This window comes from Gymnogyps californianus, chromosome 18, assembly GCF_018139145.2.
Source record: "Gymnogyps californianus isolate 813 chromosome 18, ASM1813914v2, whole genome shotgun sequence".
NCBI lineage: Eukaryota > Metazoa > Chordata > Aves > Accipitriformes > Cathartidae > Gymnogyps > Gymnogyps californianus.
This window is the reverse complement of record NC_059488.1, coordinates 5982255-6008597: the sequence shown is the minus strand read 5'-3', so window position 1 is coordinate 6008597 and position 26343 is coordinate 5982255. Positions and strand designations below refer to the sequence as shown.

Sequence of the window (26343 nt, the reverse complement as noted above, 5' to 3'; positions counted from 1 at the left end):
AAACCTTCGCACTTAAAGTCGTCATCTTTTTCATTAAACCGTGGTTACGTCCATTAATTACACTAACGTTCAATTGCCCTACTTGGGGCACAACATGGGCCCAACTCAGCAGCACGCAGCGGGGTTATCCCACAGAAAGGAGGAGAGCTGGCTGCGATGTTAAATGAGGACATAACGTTTTCTTTCTTCCTTGCCCCAAATACCCACTTAATAACCCTCAAACCGGGTTTCTCTCAGGAGCGCTGCTTGAATTATTGCTCTAATTGCAAGTTATTTTCATCCCAGTGACATCTCCCCCAGGGATGAAAAAACTATGCAGCGATTAGATCTCCTCAGGGTGCGTGAGGTACGACCGATACCGGGCCAAAGACAAGGAAAGGCAAAGTGAATTGCGCTCGTTCCTTCGGGGAGGAGGAGGTTTGAAGGTGACCTGAGGGTGGTTCGAGCCGCTCAGTGGACGAAGCGGGGCCGGTGACACGGCTGCAGTTTGGAGTTCAGCAGCAAAGCCCTCCCTACTGCGGCCTCAGCACCCGCGGGATGGCCCGGGGGGGGGGGCTCCTCACGGGCAGAGGTGCAGCCCTATTCGTATAGATCATGAGTTGTCTTGGGAAAGAAGCACTGGGCGCCGATGGCGGCCCCTGAGGACAACTTCACTTCGTGTCCAAATGCACTCACTTGTGCCGGTGTGTGCCGTGGCTGGGACAGCCCTGGGGACAAGGAAGCTTGGAGGGGGGCTGAGGAGACCGCGGGGCAAGGAGACAGCTTCGCGTTGGGAACGCATTTGGGGAAAACGCCCAAGAAACCGGGAGCGCGGAGCTGCCCCCCGCCCTGCGCGCTGCCCTCGGGGGCCGCCCCGCTGCCGAGCGCCGCTCGCCGCTCCCGCCCGCTGCGCCGCCCGCCCCCTGCCCTGCGCGCCAACCACAGGCTTTACCCCAGCGCCGGCCGGCCGGCCGGCCTGCGTGACGCGAGCGGCGCCGAGCTTTCCCATTGGCTAGCGGCCCCGCGGGCGCACCGACGCGCCGTCCGGGGGCTTCCGACGCGCGGCCGCGGCGTCGCGCGGAGCGGCGGGATGTCGGGGCCGAACGGGGAGCCGCACGTGCCGGTGGGCGGCGCCGGCGGCAACGACGAGGAGGAGGAGGAGGAGGACGGAGACAGCTTCGGGGAGGAAGGTGCGTGGGGGCGGCCCGGGGCAGTGCCGCCTGCCTGGCCGCCGCCCCCGGTGGGGCTGGGTGGCGTGGCCTGGGCCTGCTCGGCGCGGGTGGCGAGGCCCAGGTGTTCCCAGATGTTTTGCTGCTTCTGCTGGGAGCGGTGCCCCCGACGCCAAGGGTGAGGGGCTGCGGGGCGGGTGGGTTTTGAAACCAAGCGGGGCTGGGATGATTCCTGCCCAGCGATGGGGCACTGAGCTCCTGCATGCTGCCTTGGGGGATTTTTTTTTTTCCTTTTCCCCCTTGTGAAAAGATTATTCCGTGCTTTTGCTGGTGTACGGGGTGCAGATGACCAAGGAGAAAGAGGACGTTCAGATTTTGAAACCGCAGGACAGATCATGTGGGCAGATCTGGGAGTAGCAGTCATGAGTGGAAAAAGTGGATTTAATGCAATTAGCTTGGCAAATTCCGCTTTTGGGCATTTTGACAGCACCTATGAAATTTCTGATACTGTCCTGTCCAGTTAGAAGAAGCTGATGGAGGAAGTGAGACAACAGCAGAGCTGTAATGTGTATGTACAGGTTACTCTTAAAATTGGAAATCTTTCAAAGAGTAAGCACTTTGCTACACTTCTCTTGAAAATGGTGAAGAGTTGGGTTGTGCTGTTTCCCAAAACACCATTCAGTTTCCAGATGTGACCCGTGTAGGTGAATCTCGTAGTTGTGGCCGTGATCCACCTGCAGTGACAGGAGGATCATTTCTGCCCTGAAACACCCCAAGAATGTTCACTGCTTTGCATCATCACGGCGATTTGTGTCTCAAACTTTTTGAAGAGCTAAGAGACACATTGGATGTGGCGGAGAAGGTCACTAAATCTGATCTACATTGAGTAGATCACAGCATTAAGTTGTTCCACCTGTAATTAGCTGGGACTTTGTGTGCAGTAGCTGGTCACAAAGGTCTGTAGCTATTTCCTGGTCTCATGGAGCTGAAGCTGCGGATCACTTCCTTGATCTCAAATAGGAAACCTTATTTTTGGCAACTGTTTTTGTAAGAATGCAGAGGAGTAAAAAATGTGATTGCCATACTCCTGGTCAACATTTTCATTAGGGGATGTGGTTACGTTTCCACAAAAATACACCAAGCTTGCACCCAACAGAAGACAATCAAATAAAATGTTTTCACAGATTATTTTAAAATCGTTAATTCTTTTTCTCACTTCCCAAAGCTGCACAACTCATATAGCCTTCGCTTGAGCTCTAGGCACTGAGAACAATTAGGCTCCTGCTGTGATTACAGACTTCTTGCCAAGTTGATGAATAATGTTACTTATCAGAAGTAGGTACCATATCTGCTTGGGATCTGCTCACCGTTTAATTGGAATGTGGTGCATCAAGTACGAGGTTGAAGTAAAGAGCTCTAACTCATGGACCTTCAGGTATCACATACCTTGAAACAGCATTTGCAAAATACTGATAACTGCCACCTTTTTGAAAATAACGTGTCTGTGGGATTGATTTTTAAATGCAAGGACATCAGCAGTGCTCCTGCTCATAACACTACCTCTGCATATACCTGCGAGGCCAAACTTTTATAAACAAGCTTAAAACGCAACATACGCAGTCCTCCAAAGAATTAAAGGCTGCAACACTGCTGTGAATAGCTCCAAAGTAGTATAAGAAAAGGAGGACAACTTTTTTTATAATGAAACTTCTCCTTAGCTATTAGCAATGAAATGGCTGCAATATTTAAATATTCACAGTTCTTTTAAAGCTGCCGGTAATGGCAGTGCCTGGGCCTGGCGTGCTGGGGCACGGGGCACCCTGCCTACGGAAGTGTCAAGGGGGCAGCCGAGAGGGGCAAAGTTAGGCTTGTGAGGCTGGGGGATTTCAGCACAGCTCAACCCTCATCCTCCTCGCTTTCTCTATATTCTCCATGAGCTCAGAGCAGTGCTCCAGCCAGGCACTGCGTGTGTCACGCTTGGCTGTGATGCTCCCCCAGCTGCTCGGAGGAGCTGGGTAGAGAGGAGCCAGCCCCAGCTGGTGAGGTGTGGGCCTGGCTCACCCACGCAGGCATCTTTCCCTGTCCTGCAGCCCATGATCCTCACAAATGTCAGCTCGGGTCACAGCTGGATGCCTGCCTCCCTGTACTCGCTCAGTCCATGCAGCTTCAGAAAGGAACATGGGACTGGCTCTGCCTGGGGTCTTCTGTAACCCCCAGGGTTCCTGAGTAACTTGTCAGCAGAGGTTTATCTTGTCTGGTTTTTCAGTGTTGTTTTTTGTTATTCTTTAGGATTGTGTGAATATTGCTTGGAGCAATCCAAAAGCAAGTGTTTCATCACAGTAGCACAGCTATCTCCATCTGATTAACAGTGCTAATACGCATCGCTGTGAAATGCCATTGTACTGAGGCTAACACTTCTGCACTTGAAACAAATGCTGTAAATAAGAAACTGTACCTAGGGAACCAACTGCCAGGATCATCCTGAATGAGTTTGGTTTTAATCTGAAGTACCCAAAGCCTTAATGGTGCATGAAAATCCTGTGGTTGAACTTGGTGCCCCACACTCGCCTCCCTTTGGAAATAACAGTGCCACTACCAGCACCTTTGGGCTCACCCTGCTCTTGCTACAGCAGTGGCTGTGCTGTCTTGGCAGTCTGACGCCAGCCAAGCCCTTGAGAAGCACATTCCAGCCTGGGAGCCTTACACAAATAATTCACAGAATGTAAACACTTCGGCACGCTGCCAAAATGCCTGCACCCTCGTCAGGAAAGATGATCCCTCGGGCAGCTAAAAAGGCTAACTTGTCCTTGGGATTTATTTGGTACTGTTGCAATGCGGATCACTGTGCGCTAGCGCTCAGCCTGGTCAGCTATTTATGTATGAGATCAAAGGCTGTCAGGTAACACCGACAATGGGTTTGGACTGCCCAGGTAACTTGCCTTAGATCTTGTTACCAGTCCTCCAGCTTCCCATTGGTCTCGTTTGATTGGGGAACACAACACATGCAGGATTCAGTTGCATTTTACTTCACCCACCCAGTGGCAGATAAGACACAGCCAAAATGCTGTGGGCGTGTTTTCCAAGAGCTCTCGCCGCCTTCACTGACTGCAGTGACAATATACTTACATTGTTCAGTCTCTCGTTTCCCTTCCTTTTAGAATATGCAGCAATAAACTCCATGCTGGACCAGATCAACTCCTGCTTGGACCACCTGGAGGAGAAGAATGATTATCTACACGCCTGCTTGAAAGAACTGCTGGAGTCCAACCGCCAGACCCGTCTGGAGTTCCAGCAGCAGAGCGAGCAGCAGAGTATGGAAGCTGATGTGCAGGGATCACAGCCTCCCGTCTAGTGTGCTGGCCACAAACTCTCAGTTGCTATTGCTAAGGGGGCATTTACTGGTCACCGATTTAACGTAAGACTTGAATAGAAGAGGTACCTCGTGCCTGTTACTTGTTCCTTCCTGTGGTTGTGTCCTGCCATTCACCTCCATGTTCTGTTTTTCTTTAGCTGTCCGATAGGTGCAGAAGCACACAGGTGGATGTAAGAAAGCTGGTTCTTTTTGCTCCTCGACACGAGCCTGGCACTGACACTAGGTTAAAGCTGGTTGTAGGAAACCTGATGCCATGCAGGTTGTTTGCCAGCAGGCCCTCTTCACAAAGAGGAAAAATTATCTCTGCTCTTTTGCACTGTTAAATCCAAGCAAGGAGTGTTACAGCTCTAGCCTCTTCCCTCAAAAAGCACAGTAGGCAGGGGCTGTCCTGACTCCAGGCTTGTCCCCAAGTGTAGCTCTGGTGACAGACTTGGAGAGGGAGGCCCTAGGCCAGCTCCTGCCTTGAAACTACAGCTTCCCCATTATTCACATTAACTGTGATGTACGAAATATTGGCAGATGGTCCCAGATCACTGGACGCTTCTATCCCCTTCCAAGCAGATAAGACAAGCTACCAAGGTGACATTTTTGACTGTTACAATTGGAAGCTGCCTAACTCCTTAAGCTGCCATTAAGGACTCAGGCGTTAGAGAGAGGCAGAGCAGCCTGGTTAGCCCCCACCACAGCATTAGCTATACAGAGCAAAGAGACGGGGGCCTGCCTGCCATGGGCTGTGAGCAGAGTCCTCCCTGTACATTTTGACAAGAGTACGCATGAGCATTCTGGTCTGAAACTTTGTGATCTTGTCAGGATGGTCTGGGGCCAGTACTGTGAAGCAAGTCTTACTGTTCTACTTCTGTAGAGTTAAAGGAGTTTTTTGGAAAGTTAAAGTTATCTATAAGAAATCTGTTTTATTAAAATCAGTTTGAAACAAAATTTCTTCCTGAGAGTCTCCACTATGAGAACAGACTGTATTAAGCCTTGTAGTATTAACAAAGGACCAAGATGCATATTCTTGCCTAGCTTAGGACACAGTGCTTGTCCAGGAGTGTGCATCTTTGAAAGGAAACTGTTCTTAGGAGCAGAATTGGGCACACAGTCTCCCAAGAGATAAACTTTTCCTCTGCCTGGAAAGGAAACGAGAGGAACTACGAAGAATTCTTAGTGAAAAATAAGTCTGCATCCATCTACTTCATGAACTTTGTCCCCTATGGAAATCACATTACCACCATCTTTCAGGTTCAACAATCCAAGCCTCAGTCTTTCCACGTAATTCCTGTATCCCAACTGTACAAGTAATAACCAACACCATCCTGTATTAGACACGCTAAAGCCAGGCTTATTTTATTCTTAAAATAAAAACAGCAGTAAAGTTGAAGGTTTTTGCTCTATTAAAAGACTCAGAAAATAAACATTTCCAGCAAATATCATATGTAAAGGGCTCTCCCTTTAAGGCCACTCTATCTGGGTTTGCGCCTAGTAGAGCGTCTGCACCCAGCAGAGGTAAGACTGGCTGTCTCACCTTTGGCTAGGGAGGAAGGCTCTGCTGCTGCCTCCTGGCCTGTGTTTGCTGCCTCATTCTGTCCTAAACCCCCTCCACTCCCTGGATCCTGGTGGTCGTCTGTGCCTTCCCTTTGCCTGGCTGCATTGGCTTCCTCCTCCTTATACACAGCGTGTCCCAACAACTCCCCTCCGGTGCGGTTCTCTTCAGGGAGTGGGCAATCGGCACTAGTGGTAGCAGACTTGCTCTCCTCCTGTAGATTTTCTTCTTCTACAACCATGATTCCACATACATCATCAGTCACGCTGGCTAGGCTTTTGCCCTCTGCTACAGAGGTGGCCAGCTCACCCTTACCCTCCGGAGACCTCGAAGCTTCTTCTTGCAGGGCTGACAGCTCTGTACCCTCCTTGTCTATCCCATGATCATCATACATCTTCTTGCTGGTATCTGCTGTTGTAGCAGGAGACTGTTTCTGATCATCCAGCAATTGGGAGCTGGAGCCCTGGGAATGCAAAGGAGCCTCGGGGTAGGCAGCTGTGGCACGATGCCTCGCTGCCTTGTATCTCTGCAAATACAAACAAACCAACATGAGAGACAAGCCCAGCTCAGCTACTGTCACTGCAGCAAGTAGCAGCTGGTCCAGGAAAACCTGTACAAAAACAGTGGTGAGTGGCAGCTAGAATCTGCAGGGGCACGACTTGTCTCGGCAGCTCTCCTGGCCTGGCTGCTGAGGCTTTCAAGCAGAGAAGGATCAGCTCCTGTGAGGAAAAGTGGCGATATTAAAAATTGAAGTCCCTCTCGCATTATTTAATGCTGAGCGAGTGCATGGCAGACCTGTGGCTCCTGAGACAAAAATAATGTTTTGGCAACTGTTAATCTCAGTCAGACTCAGGACTTTGTAGATGTAACAGTGCAAGTGACAGCTCTTGCTTCAGCCACTGCCAGGACATAACTCTGGACATGTACCCTGGATACATGAGGCTATGCACTGCCCTCAGCTACAGAGGTGTGATTTAATGTTTATCAGCCAAAGCAAGACTCAAGTTGAAAGCTTAAGATTTTTTTCACTCTGTTGATACAATCTGCAGTCAGTGAAACTGTTGACAGGAACACTAAGATATCGAGCATATCTTCTTGTTACGAGGTACTGAGGTTCTCTACAGAATAAAGGTAAACGTATCGTCAATAAAATGACTCATTTGCACTTGTTATCATGATGAACCAGTAGAGGTCTGTAAAGAGATTAAAATGGCTACTAGCCATTTTCAAGACTGGATTTCAGAAAAACAGCAACTCTGTATAGCTATCTAACATGCAGTAGGAATCTGGTCTTCAAGACCCAGACAGAGCATGAGCTAAAGGAACAAAACAAAGCTCCCTCTTTTCCGCAGCAGTTCCCTCCACAATCAACTCACTTTCAGCTTTCTGCTAAAGGTCCCTTGAACTGGCACTAGCATTAGACCCAACAATTTAAGGAAACTATTTTGAGTGCACTGGCTTTCACCACCGCCTTAAGCAGTGCTACTGTAGCCTGCAATGTGGAATTACAGCACATGAGACGGGCAGCTTTACATTGTAATTCAGTTTATCATTGCAGGCTTGTTCTTTCTCTGTCCTCAAATAGTGGGATATGCACAATATCATAATGCATTGGAACTAGATCAGTCGAGTCATAATGTTGTACCCAAACTAAACCAGGTGCAAGCATGCCAATTTGTTTTCAGAGCGATGCTGTGAACTGCCTCACCAGCAGACAATTCTCTGCTTTGAAACCCTCTGCTGAGCTACTCTGATGAGAGTACCCCAGCAACTGGCAATGATTTAACTCAGACTGTCACAACCCCAAGGCACCTAGGCAGCCAAGAATAATAGTTATCTGCCCGCAGATATTTAAGGTTGGACTCTTGTCATAAATAATCCCCCCAGGTCACTCTGGCATCCATTTGAAGAGCGTCTGATTTCAGCTCTAAGTGGGCCAAAAGGGAGGCATACACACTGCTGCTGCAGTTTCACTCTAAGCTGATCTAAAATAAGCCAGGAAGACTGCAAGGCTGATTCCTTCGTTCCTGAAATGACTAGCTGCAGGAGTGGGAGAGGATGAGCAACCATGAAGGAACAGCTGTGGTCCTCTCCAGCTACTTGCCATTCCAAACCCACTGCTCTAAGTGCTGGCTTCTGCAGCACCCCACCCCTTGCTGGACGCAGTGACAGTTGACTAGGAATAGTTAACCTGTCTGAAGACTAGAAGAAAGTTTTGGGTTTGGGGGGGGATGTATTTGTTTGGGTTTTTTTTAAACACTATCAAAAGCTGGTAGGGAAGCACAGCGGCTTTTGTTGGAGCAGGTTTTGGGTGCAGGCAAGAGGACAAAGTCAGTGTGGGAGCCTCCCTCCTCACCAGGGTCAGGGAATACCGCTCTCCTGCACGGGCAGGGCCCAGGCAGTGGTCACGGGAGAGGGCAGAGACAGTGCAAGCCCTGCGTATGCACCACAAGGTACTAATCCAGGCCCCTCACCCCCTGGGCAAGTCAACAAGGACAGAACGATGGAGGCAGATTCCAGGCCAGCCCAGTAGGAAAAGCTTCTAGATACGAAAGCAGCAAGGGGCAATAGGGCTTCTTTAGGTGGAGCCAGTAAAGCAAAGGAACAGCATCAGTTGGCAGAGCTTTGTGCTAAGGAGTTTCTAGGAAAGGGTAGCAGACAGACAGACAGACTGACTTCCTGTTGCAGGCTGACCCTGGGGACCAAATGGACTCTCACCAGCTTGTAGCTTCCATCACATAAAGAGTCTGTAATGTTAAATTTCCAGATTTCTAAGGTGAGTATCTGATTTTACCAGGCCCCTTCATGGATGAATCACACCCACAATTTTGGCTAACGGAGCTGTTCCTGCAATATCGCATGAAAAGATGCGTATGTACCAGCTTTCTTTAAAAGGAACAGCCTCTGTCTCTTGTTCTTTCCCCATCTTGACCCACCTGTAATCTATCTAACAGAGAAGAGGCCTAGACTGAACGACGGACTCCACAGGTTCAGCAAACAGAGCAGACACTCTGAGGAAGATTTCCAGCCAGAAATGGGCAACAAGATGACAGCAGCAGTAGCTGGGAAGCAGGACTGGACTGGTTTTAGATCTACAGGGGTGATGGGAGACAAACACAGAGCACACCAGGAGAAAGCTATGGCACAATGGACACCAAGGATGATGGAAATGAACTGAAGACAAGACAGCTAACGTGGTGGATTTGCTGAAGAGACACGCATGGGGGTAACAAATGCCAGGCCATGCAATCGCCAAAGGGTCTAACCTGAAAGTTCTCAAAATGCATCAGGGACTTGCAGTGTGCGAGCCGGGCAGCAGAGTCGCTATGGTAGAATTTGTGACACAGCCTGCAGAGGTAACCTGCGACGGGGACCAGAAAATCCAGGCCTGCGAAACGGGAGGGGAAGGGAAATCACAGATCACATTGAATGGAACTCAAATAATGAAAGCATGTTAAAAGGGGAGGGGAGGGGAGGGAGAAAAAGAAAAGTGGAAAGCTTTGCTTCTGTTAATCAGGGATTTGCAAGATGACTTGCTGAATATCTCATCTTACCATGGAATGGCTGTGTGGTTGATATTCAGAGAGAAATCTGGCTGCCAGAGCAAAGAAACTACACAAAGCATTAAGGGGGAAAAGAAGGAAAAAAGAATACAATGGAAAACTACAGAGAACATGTGATCTAATGTAATGGGATCAAACCAAGCAGAAGACAGCAGGCGCGCAAGAGGAACACGCAGAGAACATTCACAGCATGAATCATTATTCCATCTGCCACACGATAGTGGAAGGTTACAGCGATATGGAAGATTGGTGTAAACAGAGCTCTCCTTGGGCACAAAACAGCCTCTGCAGAGCTGCCCTCCTCACAACACGAGTGGCCATTAGAGGTTTGAAGTCAGAATCGCTTACAGGGTGGGGACCAGAGACAGCCATCTGGAGGCAACACTGCCCACCAGTCCAGCACACGTCTGAATAACCACTAGGTAGGGCGTGGGTGTTCCAAAGCAGAGGAAACATGCACAGTTTGGGCTCTGGCAGAGAGTTCGATACTGTCAGTACTGCTCAGTATCTCTATACAAGCTGCATTTCTGTTGGAAAGCATTCCAATCAATATGCTTTCAGGCTCCATCTTTCCAGAGCATCCCTCATTTGCTACCTACTTTCTTCAGGATTCCTGCCCTACTTGTTCCATTTCCTACCTTAGTAAGGTATCTGGCTCTCATCCTTTCTTCTTCAAAGCAAGAGGCAGCTGACAAACATCAATCACATCCTTATGTTTTATCACACAGTAATAAAGCAACATTTGGCTCTTTCTCCAGGCAGCAGTGACCTGCACCAGTCCAATGCAGATGCTGGAGCACCATGGCCCAAGAGGTCGTTACAGCAGTAGGTAGAGACCATCCTCTCTTACAGATACAGCATGTGGCCAGAGAAGGCTCTGTGGGCCTTTATGCTTAACTCTGCTTGCTTACCATAGGCTGTGTCTGGACAATACTTCTCGTTTCCTTCGTAATCCTCCAAAGACACTTCCTTCAGCCCAGTCTGGAAACCAAAAGAATATTAGTGCCTACAGCATCTATGCCAATTCCCTTCCTGGGCTCTTACATTTTTCTGGTAAGCTTGTGAGCAAAACAGAGGATTCACATACCAGAGACTAAGTTGCACAGCATCTGGTTAGGGCCAGATACAAAACCCGGTATCAGCAGGCCACTTCATTACAAGGGTTAAAACACCCCTTGCACTCCAAGCCTGAGGTAGCTTAGCCACGTACCTCCTTCTTGGTAACTGCTCTCTTCCGGGAAAATATTTATCAAGATAAACTTCCACACGTACATTTGCTATGAGACCAAGCTACTGCTGGGCTATTCAAAGAAACTATGTCAATGTCTTTGTCAGAAATTCTTTCCCTTGAAAAAACATTGCTTATGCTCCTCAACGACAAGGTAATGTTTGAAGACACCAGTAGGAGCTGTACAGCACAGCAGAAACACCCTCCTGCATCCCACCCATAGTGCCTGATTCTCTTTTGCATCGTCCTGTGCTCTGAAAGAACCCCAGAGCCCTCACCATCCTGCTGCAGGGTGCAAGGTTGACTGGAGTCTTGAAACCCTGAGCTCAACCAGCCAAGACCAACTAAGTCACAGGATCCCACAGCAGATTCTCAGATAGGTCATTCCTTCTCCTTTTGCATGGCATACCTGCTTGGCAGCAGAATCCTCATTCTCTATCAGCACTACATCAAGGTCTTCCTCCTCACCAGCTCCCCCCTCCTCCTCCTCCTCTTCATCATCATCATCTTCAAAACAGCCAACAGCATCCACTGTGATCAACTCCTCCGAATCTTCTGGGCTGCCCAACTCCTTCTCTCCTAGCCTCACCTGTCAGGTACAGAAAAGAAACATCAGATCAACTTTGCACTCTCCATTTAACCAAGGAAGACCCCAGACTCTGAACAGACTACATTTGACAAGTAGAAAGGACTGCAAGAGAGGCACAAAGCTATCTCGCTTCGAGACACATCTAACTCCTTGTCCCTTTTTCACTCAATTTCTTTAAGCTCTAACAATTGAAGTCCAGCAAAAGATGAAAATTAAAACAGGGTTGGAAGAACTGCATGTCTTCCTTTCATCCCTGCAATAGTCAGGGAAGCAGAAAGTTAACCTGCGCCACAGTGTAGCTGCCTCCAGTCCTGCGCAGCTCTCCGCTCAGGCAGTATTACCTCTTTGGCCTTCTGTTTGTGCTCAGGGGACTTCATATGCTCCACGAACTTGCGAGGAGTCTTGAAGTGGCGGCTACAGACAGTGCAGAAAGGACGAAGTGAGCGTTTGGCCAGCTAAGGAAAGAGGGACAATTCAGAAAGTCACAAGAGGCACCACTTTGGAGGAATGCAGATAAATCTTGAGTGAAACAAAGTCACAGCCCTTCATCTAAAACAGGGAAACCACAAAGAGAGTCTTCTTTTCAGCAGAAAGGACTCCCTAGCTCTTATCTGTCAAAAAGATGGAAAACATGCAGAGCAAAACAAATGTGGCTTATAAAAGGTGTTCTGGCACTTCTCCCCTAGAAGCCAATAAATATGATGGCCTGCCTAAATTTTAGCTTGAAAATTTACAGGCTGCCCACCAATTCCTCCATTCAATTGATTAGGTGAGTATGATAGGCCATATTTATTAAGTCAAGAATTATAAACTAGAGGTGCTTCAGGCCATACTGATGCGGCATGACAACTGGAAGCTCCAACAATGCCAGTGTTCAGAGGCAGGAGGTAGCATGGCAGTGCCCTCAGACAGTGAGGATGTTACTGGCAGAACTTTATGTGCATCTCTCCACTCTACCTTTCCTTTGCTGCTTGGGGAGCAGGAGATGCTAGACACTTCCACTCAATCCCCACAAAAGGTCAGTGCAAAGATGAAATCCATGCTATGGTTGTTACCTTGTGTTCTTGGGTCCTGCGATGTTTGATTAGATCCCCTGTGAAGTGTATCTGACAAGTGTTACACCATCGCTGCTGTGTCTCTCTGAAGTGACAATGGATATATCTGTAAGTCACACCTTTTTACATTCTCCATGGAATACTGCAGTTTGCAATCTGTTCTCGGCATCGTTTTCCCCAGCATTCCTATCTACAGGCTCGGATTTATCTTCTCCCCTTCCCAGCCATTTATGTAGGTTGCTTTAGCTCATGCTGACAGAAAGGCAGCAGTTAAAACAAGTCTCCGACCCGATCTACTGTATTAAAAACTACACAGCAGGTCAAAGTCAACACCGGTATCCTTCAGCAGGAAGAAAGTTGCCTGAAGGAGATTAAGGCCCCTGAAACCAGAGGGATTTTGTACCTTACCTAGAACACAGGGGTACCCTGGTGCACTGAGGAATTTTAGAACCCATGTAGGACCACATTCAGATTGAGTTTTCTAGCGCAGACCAACACTTACCCATCTTTTTCTGCTAGCACCTTCTGCTCCTTCACCATGGGCAGTAGTGAAACAAAACAAACATTGCTCATGTGCTGAATTTCCCCAAGTCGCTGCTGGTGCTGAATTCCAGCCATGTGGGATTGGAAATTCTGAGAGAGAGGTTAGGAGAAAAAGCCATTTAAATGTATTCAAAATACAGAAAATAATATGTATGAGCTATGCCTTCCATTCTCTTGGCTGCTGTTTAACAATGAAATGGTATAAAAGCTTAAGAGCATGGCTGCCTGTGGATCCACCCACATTCACTCTCTAGCAGGTTGATTGCCAGCTCTTCAGGAGAGGTTTATTTTATCTGCATGCTTGTAATCATTTTTTATGTTCCTTGTTCCTGAAGCATGAGCCCTTGCTAACAAGTCTCCTGCTGCACTTCCCCACAGCAGCCAGCCATCTAATTCACTTCTCTTGACCACCCATATCCCAGTCAGACCTGTGGATTTTTACCTGCTGACTGCAGCAGTTGGTCTTGCAGATGTAACAGTAGAATTTAAGGACCGACTCAGGGTTGGGATCAGCTGTGCCCACCTCACAGGTCCAGTGCCCTGGTTTCAGAGCTGTTGTACTGATAGCTCTGCTCTCACTGCTCTGCTGGATAGTCACTTTCAGTGAACCTCCAGAGCTCAATACCTGCCAAAAGAAGGAGTCAGGATTAAGTCCAATCTCTAAGTAGAAGACACTAAAAATTACACCTGCCTTTTGTATGCGACCTAAGCTCTCTACCCCTTAAGAAAATGCATTTAAGCTTAAATCCACAGGAGGCTGATCAGAAAGACTCTCATACGCACTCCTCCTCCCAACACTGCTAAATCAGCGATCCCTGTGTCATAGTACCAGGCCTATTAGTACAGATGGTTGTTTCTACAGCCTCTGTAGACACTGTATCATCCAGTCTCTGGAGACTGGAGCAACAAACAATGCATTGGTAAGGGACATGATCAGCTCACGTTTCTCCACTGCAGAACTAAAGGCAACTCAGCACCACACATGATAGATTAAGGAACCCGAACAAGGGCAGGATGATACATTTGATCACATCAACAAATGTCTCCAGTTATGGAAGACTATCAAGTCTGATTCACACCATGGGTTAAATCTTTGTCTGCTTACAGATTTACACAGCATCAGGTCCTGGTTTAACATCTAGCACGTGGGCAAGGTATTTCAGGCAAAAGACTCTCAGGTTGCTGGCTTCACCTGTGTCTCATTTTTCCAAGCTGCCTTTCAAAAGCACAGACTCCCACTATCTGCTCATGCCTGCTGTGATGGCAAGTGCCACAGCAGCTGCATCTTTACCACCATCACCTGAATTTTTTTTTTACATCTGCTCTTCAGCAACATAAAGGATGTATTTAGCTATGGTCTTCAATACATATATTTTTCAGTGGCTCTTTCAATTCAACTTTCCGTCTTTCCAGATGAATAGTGAAATCTTAATGAACACCAACATCCACAAACAGCCAGCAGTAGGTAAGGTGCAGGCTAGCAGAGGTACAAAAGCAGCAAGTCAGAGCAGACTGCGCACTAATTGCAGACATATTATGCCTTATTGCCAGGGACAACAGCTTACAGCAGGAGACAGAGCTCCAGACGTGGGTGCCATCTGGTTCCCAGTGGCAACGGGCTTCTCTGGGATGGAGGGGGAGGTTGTATGTTCTGCACCACCCCTGCATGGAGTGGTGTCTACTCACCTCAGGAGCCTTTGGTTCCTCAGAGAATTTCCTCTCTTTAGAGAGATCTTCAGCTGTGTACTTCTTTGCATTGTCTGTACCTAGAAAGAGAGAGTCCTTTTAGCTGCCTTAAATCAAAATAGCAATGACAGAAAAAACAAAGCAGCAGGTGAATGAAGTCAGGGAGCTTTCCTCACAGTGCTGTTGGCCATAAGCCCAGTTCACAAACCTCTCTCCAAAGAAATCCTTATTAAAGAGGGAAACTTCCCATCATTTGCGTTTGGTAGGCAACAGGTTTTAGGGGACTATGTTTGGATTTCGTTCCTAGATTTTCTCCTCTTTTCCCCATCCTATATGACTGGAGAAAGGACATTTCTGATGAGACCCACAGGATCTACAGATGCTGATCTACAGGTGCAGTTCCAGCAAGGAGTGCCCTAAAAGTGCAAGTCACAGTGCTCAGCAACTCACCATCAGCTTGGACATGGGTGCTTGACTCTCCTGCTTCCTTGCTGTCTGTGGCATCCTCTAATGCAGACTCCTCAGTCACACTTCAAGGATATCAAGAAAATAACCTTATTGGCTATGTTACAGACAAAGAGACACCAAAGAAGACACACCAAGGCACAGGCTGGGGTCTAAGCTATCACACTCTTCACTGAACTCCCAAATCAATAAGCTACTGGAAGTGGTATTTCAGGCAAGGATTCGGCAGAAATAAATAAAAAGAATGAAGAGTGGGCATTCTAGAACAGATTCAGAAACAGCAGCCAGATAATCTGGACAGGTTTACAACTGATTTTTTGGATCACTGCCCTCTCCTGCAAGAGGCCTGCAGGGAAATAAGTTCATACAGGAAATATTCTTAATAAGAGCTCCGAGAGCTCACTCCTGTCTTGATTGGTGACCTGCAGGGAAACTGCAATACCCGGACAGTACTCCAGGCTGCTCTGTGCACGAGCGAACAGAGACGTGTCAGAACTGAACGAGTTCTCAATGGTGTCTTACAGGGATTTCATCATAACTGCCTGTTCTATTTGTATCAGTCATGTTTCATTCCAGAGTCCCTACAGTTCTGCTTGCGGGGGAAGTGGAACTGTACAAGATGCAAATCAAAAGGACTTTGCTTTGTTTTATTTGGTACTGGTGATCTGCTAAGGAGAAAAAAAGATCCCGAGGGGACTGCTGAGAATAAATAGTTGACTTCCAGAGGGCACAGTGTACTTCACAATATCTTTCTCCATCCCCCATTTTTCCATCAGGGCTAACACTTTTCACCGTGGCTTGAATGTCTTCTCTCTCAGGCTGGCTCGATATCCCACCCGCTGGTGTCCTTCTGCCAACAGGGAGCAGCGCGTTCTACACAAGCAAGAATGCAGACTGTGCAGGTACTGCATCCAGTGATCCAAACACACACGCACTGCATAATTTATCAGATTGATAAGTGATAATGTAACTGGGTTACATGGCTATAAATATGCAGCAGGGTTTGGGCAGTGCAAACACAAAGAAAACAAGAGTGGCTGGCATTAACATTATTTGTCAAGTGCTGCCAGCAGGCTCAACACTATACCACACACAGATGGTGACAGCACTCCAGGGCAAGGGTTTTCAGTCTAAACTGCAAATCTAAGGAGCAATCTAGGGGAGCAAAAGCCATCACGAGCATGATCTAAGGAGAAAATGGTATTATATGAATACTTGTCAGGCCATGCTAGAAGAAGTGGGTGTTCAAGGAGGATTTGAAGATGATGAGTGCTTTCTGCACTGGAATGAGGATGTTGTTCCAGGCATACAGATGGTACATAGGAGAAAAGGCAGAAGTGGGAAAAACCTGAAATGAAGGAGGACGCTCATATTCCTGGCCAAAGGGAAATGGAACAATGAAGCACAAAACAAAAGTTTGTGACGTGGATGGGGGGGAATGCCCTTATCATCTGTGAAGGGCAATATGAGAACAGTAAACTATTTTTTTCAGAGATCCATCATCTGTTCATTGGAAATAAACAGAAACACTTCAAAAAAAAGCTAAGGAATGATCTAGTCTAAGTAAATATCAGCCATAATATATGCATCAAATATGGCAGTCCCTAACTACTGCTTAGGAAAGGATTTTCCTAATAGCAGGCTTGCTGCAGTGAGATCTGTCATTCCTCACACTTGATTCTTTTTTCAGTGTATGTAACAGGACTTTGATTAATACCCTACTAAATATTAATGTAATTAAAATTAAATTAGCTTTGGCAAACAGATTAACAAAGCATATGCTCAAATGCATTCAACTTAGCTTTAATTGAATTTATTCACTTTCTTGCTAATCAGAGTCCATAATTCACGATGGTCCCCACTCACATAATATTTATCACTCTTTAATGTTTTACATGATCAAGGTGATATCTGAACATCAAAGTAATCCTGGAATATACTCCCTAAAGCTAGCCATTAATCTCTAATCTACAGATGGGAAACAGAGAGGTGAAGAAACTTGTCCGAAACCACACGGTGAATTGTTAACAGGGAAGATAAGGAGACCCAGGAGTCCTGAGTCACAGTCATTAACATATGTTGGAGAATTCTCAGATCAATGCCTCCAGAAATCTGTATTCGCTCCCTCCTCTTCTCCCTCCGCACCAGCTAACAGCGACAGTTCTGGGAGAGGTACAGCACCGTGCAGACGGCAGCAGGAGCTCCGTGACGTGCCTTCCCACTAGATGGCAATACAGCCTTGCCTGTTCCTTCCTGCACCCGTCGGGGAGGCAGGGGGTGCCAAGATGGGCCTGCCATGGCCAGCGTGCCTGTGCGCTGCGCATCCCTTGCGGATAATAGGATTGCCTTTGTCTATTTTTACCCAACAGACAAGGGTACTGGCAAGACAATCTTTGCAGAAGGGATACAGAACTCAACACTCATGGATACAGGCTTGGATACTAGGGACTATGGATTCCCTTCCCTTTCTCATTCCTCAAAATAAACTACCCTCTCCTACACTTACTGTAACCTAACATATTCCAAGGCTTTTCCTCTCTGCTGATATGTGGCTGCTCATTTCCCTTTCTGAATTTTGGGAGGAAAATTAGATAAATGTATCAAAATAGAAAAGAACCTCTCTGCTTCTTAGAAGAATCCTGGCAGAAGAACACATGAGCAAACTCTGCTTTGTTGCATTTACATGAGCTGCATCTCTTATTTTTCATTCCCATAGTTGAATCACCCATAGCAGAGACCCTACAACACCCTGGATCTCAGCAAGTATCATGAGATTTTCTGAATTGTCCACGAGCATCTGAAATACCTCCTACATGCTAGACATCAGGCCAGTACAGTACAGCCCTAATTATCAGAAAATAAAATTAGACAATAATTCTAAACCCAGTAACTATTTCAATACCCCATTCAATAAATACCTCTTCAGTCTTTTTGCTGCAGGCTCAGTGTTCAACACAGATTCTGTTGGAGTTCTTGGCTCTGCAGGAACACAGAAGGCGATATCCTTAGCAAAGCAGACCATGCCACCTTGAACATGTTCCCTAACTGAATGGCCAATGCCAATAAAGCTCTGTTAGAGCAAATAATACTATACACTTGCTTATTCTGAATTTGAGAATTGCAGTGACAAGGTTAGATAATGTCCTAAAAGATTTGGGTTTTATTGCAGTTGTCACTGTATGAGGTGTCATCCAGAAAGAAATCTGTGTTTATGTCTACTAAGTGGGTCTTAGTCCTATACCCAGGTGACAAGAGCCCAGATCATAGGCACATTAATATAAGCCAAGGTGGTATATCTATCTGACAGCAACCATTTAATCAGGTAATTTTCGCCACTGCATATACACTGGTCACAACCTCATGATATGCCTGCATTTTTAGATTAGGCACTCTTCAGTCAGAAATAACATTCCCACATCTGTATTGTATCCAACACTGTAAGAGATTCAGTGCCAGCAGTTTCTGTTCTGACAACTGGAGTACAAGTACTCTTTCAACTCATCTGTTCCTTAGCATGTTGATTGCAACTGGTTCTGCTTCATGTGTTTGACTCCCTGAGATGTTGAGTTCAGCACAGGTAAGGCAATGTGGAAGCTTTAATTTCAAACCAGTTTTCTGTTTTTTCCCCCATCTTAAATGGGGCTCACTGGCAAAGTGACTTCTGAGAGGCTTCCATGCAAGACATATGGAGCTAGCTTATAAAAACCAAAAACATCCAGGTAAAAAGGATATATGAAGCACATAGCAGAGGGCTATCACAGCACTTTAAGTATTTACAATTAGAAAGAAATGTAGCTGAATAAGACTAAAGTAATCTCCCATCTTTGCTGCAGGAATAGCCAAGAGAATTTTGTAATGTCTAGGAGCATTTGTTTCACTACAGGCTCCCCCTTACCTGTGGATGGCAAGGAGTTGTTCTGCTCTGACCCTGCTTGCACTCCCTCTGGGATTTCCATTTTCTCATCACCTTGTGTCTGAGATGAAGAACCAGGATCTAGTTCCCGCTTCCTGTCAGGGACCCTCTGGAAGTCCTGCAATGGGCAGAGAGTCACTGCCAGCTTTTGGTCCTTCCTCAAACCCAACACACTGCCCAAAGCACCAGAGTTTTACTGTGGGGCAGGAACAGGAATTCCAGCACACGGTAGATGGTTTACAATGGACTGCCTTGCTTCAGGCAAGTTTACATGGTTAAACAGAGCACAGCACTTTAATTCCACAGGCAGCCCATGACATTTCTCCACTGCTTTAAGTAGCAGCTGTAGGAGACCCAGCTGCTTGCAGAGAGTAGGGTCACTTTAGAGGGACTCTGGCAAGAGTTGCATGGGCAGGGAAAAAGAATAGTCCAAAATAATCCCCCTTCCTTTCGACTCTGGAGAAAGGACAGTCCAAGAGTGGAAGTCTACCTTATCCACCACATCTTTTTGACAGAATGGGACCAAATATGCAAAAGCTAATCTAAGAGGAGGGAAGTACTGGTCAATTAATCCAAGAACCATTTCCAGGATACAAAAGAGGTCTTAATAGTGGAAAGTGAGAAAGGTTTTTACAAAAAAAAAAAAAGTAGATTTTACAAAATCTACAAGAACAAATATGATCCTGATCTTAGAAAACGGGAAAACAGCCCAAAGAGGCAGAGTGACAAGTCCATGGTAGGAGCAAGTCGTTTGGGAACAACAAACTGCTTTGGAAGGCTAATGGGGCAGAACTCTGGCCTCTGTGAAAAGCAAAGCACTCAGCCAGGACTTCTTCTATTGTAATTACTTTGAAGCTGCTACTTCTAAAGGCTCCTTTTATATCTTAGGTTTAAACAGTTCTGCTATGAGGAATTCTCTCTCTCAGGCAAGAAGTGACAAGAAACCTTTGCATCATAAATGTAAATATTGGAGCACAAGAGCCTTAGGGATGGACTTATTTCTGCATTTCTGTGTCAGCAGCATGGTGCAAAACGTAGTTTTCATTGTAAGGCTCTCTCCCTTCTCTTTTGTTCTCCACCTACAATACAGTCAACTGCTGCAAGTGCAAAAAGAGCACAAAGCTCCCAAACAGTTGGAAACTACAAGCCCACCTTGCGAAAGGTCCGGTTCTGCCGCTGGAAGGGAAGGCTGGGGAAGCCCAGCCGAGTCGGCTTTAAGGAGACCCCAACCGGTGGTGGCCCCAGGAGGGAATGTCTTGTAGCCTGAGGGAAAAACTGCTGCAGTGCTGGAGCTGTCATGTTAAATCCACGCAGGTTTCCTATAAATGCAAACGCACAGCATATCACCACCCTGCAGTGTGCAAAGGAGAGAGAAAATCTTCCACCTGTACAAGCAGCAGGTAGAGAGGGGAAGGGCTCCTCCATGCAACACCCTGTACTTTACTGGGCACTGTATGTGTGCTCTATGCTCTACCCTCTTCAGCCCCACAGAACAATTTGATGTGATAGCAACTATTACTATGTATTAGGCTCTTTAATTATATTTGTCACTGCAGGCTAAGATCATTAGAGCAATTATTTGATCTGAGCACACTAGTGCTTGTGTTTGCAACAAACAAGGTCTCGTTTTACAAAAATTCTCTGTAAAAAAGGAAAATTCATCCCACATTTGTGCAGCTGGCAGCTCACACCATAGTATGGATGCTGTTTAACACAAGCCAGTAACAGTGTTTCATTTAAAACAACACTGGACTTTTCAAACAAGAGATTCCACAGTCCTCTCTGCCACCTGGTTATCATGCAAGCTCAACATGTCAACCTAAACTCCGACACTTGAGACTCTGCCATTTCCAATTATAATGCTCTGCTTTCTGAACAGTTCTTTTCAGCATCCACAGACTATTAACTAAGTCTCAACAATTTCTTACGAAGGGAGTCCTTACTATCCCCATTTCAGAGGTGAAGGAATGGAAGTGCACAGATGCCTCAGCTACACCCTCAGAAGCTGTCCACCATTCTGGGAACCTGGCCTTATATTACAATTTTTTATTTCTCACTTGAATTAGTGCATACTCTGGCTTTTTAGAAGCTGTTAAAACAGGGCAGAGAAGTTTGGAGACAGGTACCCAAAATCTGAAAAAACAAGCTACACTGTTTAAAGCCTGCAACACAATAGGAAGTACTCCCCCATGTTTGTCTTCAAAAGTAATCTAATCTCTTATTACTTATCATAAATAATCTCTTACTGTGAAAAGACATAGCTGTATTAAAAAAAGTCTATAAAGCAAGAAATCATCTCCTACTCTTGGTTTAGTACTTTTAAAGAACCACACATCCATTTCAACTTGAAGTATTTATTTTTTCCTATTCCCATTGCTGAAGCCACATACAGTCAATGAATTATTTATGCTGATGTTTCCCAGGTACAGAAATACTACAGCATCAGATATTCTTACATGTAACCCAAACCTGAATGACCAAAAAATTTCAGATTCCTAAGAAGGGCCACACTGGACGTTGCAACCATATCACATGTTACCAGTGGCTAACTGGTGTAGATTATTGAAACAGAAGTCACAACTCAACTCAGCATGTAGAGGTGAAAAGAAGAGCAACAACGCTAAGACAAAGCGCATGTAGAGTGTTCATTAACATACCTTATCCCGCTCTCTAATGTGCCTCAGGTCCTTGGCATATCATTTAAATACAACTTCTCTATAAGAGATTTTGCTTTAGGGAAAAGGTCAGCCCACGCTAACATCAAATGTATCTGAAAGGAGTACGGCTGACTAAAGTGGAGTCAGACTTTTTTCCTAACACACCAATCTTCAGAGCGTGGCTTGTCCTTTTTCACTGCCAGCTTCCCTACAACCTGAGAGAGATCTGTAGAGAGCCACTGGAGTCACTAGAGAGCCCTCTCGTTAAATGGGCAAGAGAGAACAAAAGGAGAGTTAACGACATGCAGAATAAATCTATTGTCTTCACATCTGGGCATGATTCACAGGCAAGATAAAAATTGCAGACATTAATCTAAACTAGGCACTTTAAAACTACCCCAGGTACTGATATTCTGTGTTGAAAAGAGCTGTCAGGTTAAGACATGAGCAAAAATTAAAACATAGCTTTATTCCCAATATCTTTATGTTAGCAATGCTATTATTAAGGCAGCTTCATAAATTTATTTTGAAAACATCACATCTGGCAAAAAAAATCCACTTGTGGAAACACAGTGATGGAAGAACAGTGATATTATCCACTACACAAATGACAGTCATTTCAAGGAATCAAAATTTCACAAGACAATTGAAACCCAAACCATTTTCCACCACAATATACTTTGTACTGCACTAAGTTTGGACAAAGACAAGCATTTACTGCAAACAAGGTTAGCGTGTATGTAACAGACAACGAAATAATTGTTTTAACCTCCCAACCAAGAAAGACGAACAAATAATAAAAATCTAAGTATTTTATCTAAATGTATTGATGAAAAAAAATACTCGTTCCACCAAGTCTAAGAGGGAAGGCACATATTTAGTATCTAACCTGATACCTTCTAGTGCTATTCCCGGTTGTGAACAGTTGGGCACATGGGATTTTCAACAACTGAAGAACCTCTGTGATGTGGACTACGGACAAATTTGAAGAGGGGAAAAAAAAAAAAAAAAAAAGACAACAAACAGAACTGCCAAATACAAGGACTGCAATGGTTCAGCAAGAAATAGCCATACTATGGTTTCAGTCCATGAAGGATGACTAAATAACTCCAATAAGTAAGCATCTCCCATAACGACAGTACCTTGCATCTGCTGCATGAGTAAGGCCCGCTGAAGCATAGGATTGGCATTGAGCAGTGATGGTTGATTTGTTGCCCGCAAGCTCAGCATCTGTTGCTGTTGCGGTGGTGGCAAACCCCTGGAAAAGAAGGATTAATCATAAGAACCCAATAAAAACTGTACCCTTCAATTCCAGGCACCAAACAAGTATAAAACGGAGGAGCAAAGAACAGCTGAAATGCTGATATATATGCATGAAAAGATACCATACACTGGCACTGTATCCTCTTTCCACTCTCCTGGAATTTCCAAAGCTGACAGATTGTCTATCAAGGAATTTGAGGTCAGAGAGAACTCCTTAGCACTGAGCCCACATAAAGCCTGTCAAGCAGCATAAAAAAAGCCCAGGAGCTGACTGCAGTTCTACAGAATTATGCAGCAGCTCGTCAGTAGAAATGAGCGGTCTAGATCAGCAGCTACATTTAACACAACAACAAAAAAGTAGTTCTAAAAACCAGGGAGTTTTCTCAGTAGCTTAAAGCACATTTTTCCAAAATCGACGCCTCCCACACGGACCAGACAGGTCATAACTGTAAATGGTGCCCCCTAACTGCAATAACCAGATGGAAAAATAAAGCACAGCCTTCATATTTAAAACACGAGGAGGAAGAAGCGAGCAGAGAAGGACTCTCCAGTCCTAAGGAGGGTGGAGCAGACATGAGAGAAAAGTCTGAAGAAACTGGCAGGCACTTCTTCAGGCGATTGCAAGCTCAGGCCCACCTCTAAGCACGACTGCTGACACAGCTAAATCTATCAGGGCTGTAAAGAGGTACAAACATGGATCAAAATATCCACGCTGACAAAAAAACCCAACCCTCTTCACAGAATTTACAGCAGCTCATCTTCACATTTGCTGCTCTAGATTGTTCCAGTCTCAGAGCTGAGATATTTATACCAGAAAAATCATACTTTTAAAGGTGTAAGATGTATCTATGCTATCTAGCAGTCAGCCCCATACTGGCATTTTAAGGGCAGCTTTTTTTAATAGTATAAGACATATAATAATGGTAAAAAGATTTAGAGGTTCATATTTCTAGTAGAACAGAAAGATTCCCACATTTACCTCAGCAACATGTGCCTTCTTATAAGGATAAAGTAATTATTATAATTTATTAAATAACAAAGTAACTTTCTTCTTAAATTCACATCCCATTGCTTTGAATTTGCAGAACATAAGGCTTTACAGATAACAGTAACTGCAAATAAATGCATAATTTCAGAGAATTTGTGTTAGTTCTACAAATCTCAGCTCATCAGGGACAACTGCTCCTATCTAAGACAGTTGTTTTATCTCTTGCATTTTTTAGGAAAACCCCTGTTATTTGCCTTTCTATTTCTGGCAGCTGTCATTTGTCTTTTAACAAACAAAACATGATTTTCTCCATCCCCTCCCTGCCCCACAGTGCTCAGTCACATCCTCAGCGCTGGTGCCACTGCAGAAGTAAGTTCAATAATCTCACCCAGCCCAGGAGACCCAGCCAGAGAAAGGAAATAAATAAAGAGCTTAAGTTCAATAATAAAACAATAAAGCGTGCGTGCCTATTGAGGGTGGCTCAGCTAGGTGCGTACGAGTATTTCTGCGGGAGAAGGCGTTTTCCCCCGAGCCCCCTCCTCGCTGCCTCAGCCCGGCGGCCGCCGGGGCCCTCGCCCGCGGTGAGGGGAGACGCTCGGCGCCGGAGCATCCCCTCCTACACGCTCTGCCCGGGGTCACCCTACGCGCCCTCGGGGACTCCGCGGCGGGAGCGACCCTGCGAGCCGAGAGGCATCCCCGGAGCGCCGGAGGAAGAGTTGAACGGCTACGGTAGGACCCACCCGCCGTCCCCACAGCGGGGTGTGCCGCCCCACACAGGCCGCCGCCCACAGCCCGGCCCCTCCCGCCCCACACCCCTCCGCCCTCCCTCAGGCATCGCGCCCCCCCAACACACCACCGCCTCCCCGCCGCCACCGCCCCCCCCCCCCAGCCGCCCCTCGAGGCCTCCAGCCCCCCCCCGGCTCTGCCCCGATCGAGGCCTGCGCCCCCCAAGCCCCCGCCCGCCGGCCCCCGCCTCCCTTTGTCGCCTTCCCCGCCGGGGGAGGGCAGGCCCGCAGCCAGCCCCGCCGCGGCTTTCGCGGGGCGAGGAGGGACGGAGGGGAGAGAGGCGGAGGGCAGCGGTCCCCCGGGACAGGCCCGAGATCCCCGGCCTCGCGTAGCGGCGCTTACCGGCCTCCCTGCTGCGCCGGGGGGTGGTGGTGCTGCTGCTGCTGCTGTTGCTGGAGGAGGTGCTGGAGCTGCAGCAGCTGCTGCTGGAACTGCTGCTGGTTGAACATGTCTGGGGAGCCCCGAGCGGGGCGAGCCTGAGACAAAACACGGGAGGGCGAGGGAGGCACCGGCTGCGGGGCTGGCGCGTATCAGCCCAGCAGCCATTGAGCAGGGGAGCCGCCGCCGCTGCCGCCCATTCATTCACTGAGCCGATCCCCCCCTGCCTCCTCCTCCTCCTTCCCCCCGGGGTCATCGCAAGCAGCAGCCTGTGGAGGAGGTTTCCAAACCCCACCTCCCAAAACCCGCTCCCACCCTCCCCTGCCAGCGGAGCCCGCAGCCCGCCCCGCTCCCCGCGGCAGGGCCGGACCGGGCCGGGCGCCGCGGCCCCCTTCCCTTCCCTTCCTTCCCCGCCCCGCCGGCGCTCACGGCGCAGCCCGCGGCGTTCACCGCTCGCCGCCAGCCGCCTCCATCTTCCCGCCGGGGACAATAACCACCTGCCCGGCCCCGCTCCCCAGCCGAGCCCAGGCAGGAGGTAGCTCCTTCGGCAGGGCTGGAGGACCTGGCCGCCCCCGCAAGGCTCGGGATCACCCCCGGAGCCTCCTCTCAGGTCGCCCCAGCTTGCAATACCTCCATTTCTCATCCCCCGCACAGAAGCAGGAGTGAGGTCCCCTGTCCCTCGAGAGGGCTGGGAGGGGATGGACACCATCTGTCCGGGGCTGGGCAGGGAGAATGGAATAAACGGCTGAAGAGGGGGAGCAGATGGCATCCAACAGCGTGGGTTTTCCGCTCTTTGTTTTTTTGGGTTTTTTTAAATAGTCCAGGGGAATCTTTGGTAACCATCTCGCCGAGGAGATGGAAAAAACCCAACACAGCCTCTGGCCATTCGCTGTGGTCACATCTTGGCAAGCCTGCCATGAGAACCTGGAAGAAAAACGGGCACTTCTGCAATATTACTCTGTGCTGTAGACCGAGATGACTTTTCTAGCAGGTCCATCCTTTTTTTTTTTTGGCGAGTTTGCAGCAAAACCTTTCCCGCAGCACCTGTTTTCTGTAAGTGAATTAATTTTAAGGGTATTCGGTACACAGAGCTTCTGTATGAAAATACACTGTGACTATCATTTCTTCTTACACTAAATCTGGCAAGGGTAAAGATGCATTTCTGCTT

General features: G+C 47.2%; 2 protein-coding genes across 2 annotated transcripts; one reads left to right on the top strand and one right to left on the bottom strand.

Moving 5' to 3' along the window:
- Positions 1–1064: 1064 nt before the first annotated feature.
- On the top strand, positions 1065–5933 carry BBLN (bublin coiled coil protein). The gene is made up of 2 exons (XM_050908000.1): positions 1065–1169; positions 4307–5933. The coding sequence occupies exons 1-2, from the start codon at positions 1070–1072 to the stop codon at positions 4498–4500; spliced, it is 294 nt and encodes a 97-aa protein (XP_050763957.1). The 5' UTR covers positions 1065–1069; the 3' UTR covers positions 4501–5933.
- On the bottom strand, positions 5838–25334 carry CIZ1 (CDKN1A interacting zinc finger protein 1). Its single transcript, XM_050907998.1, has 15 exons — positions 25140–25334; positions 22903–23018; positions 20256–20422; positions 19086–19221; positions 18109–18169; positions 15176–15255; positions 14726–14805; positions 13482–13664; positions 12999–13129; positions 12497–12581; positions 11783–11896; positions 11262–11441; positions 10536–10605; positions 9328–9449; positions 5838–6587 (listed from the first exon to the last, which is right to left on the bottom strand). The coding sequence occupies exons 1-15, from the start codon at positions 25244–25246 to the stop codon at positions 5982–5984; spliced, it is 2238 nt and encodes a 745-aa protein (XP_050763955.1). The 5' UTR covers positions 25247–25334; the 3' UTR covers positions 5838–5981.
- Between the last annotated feature and the right edge of the window lie 1009 nt (positions 25335–26343).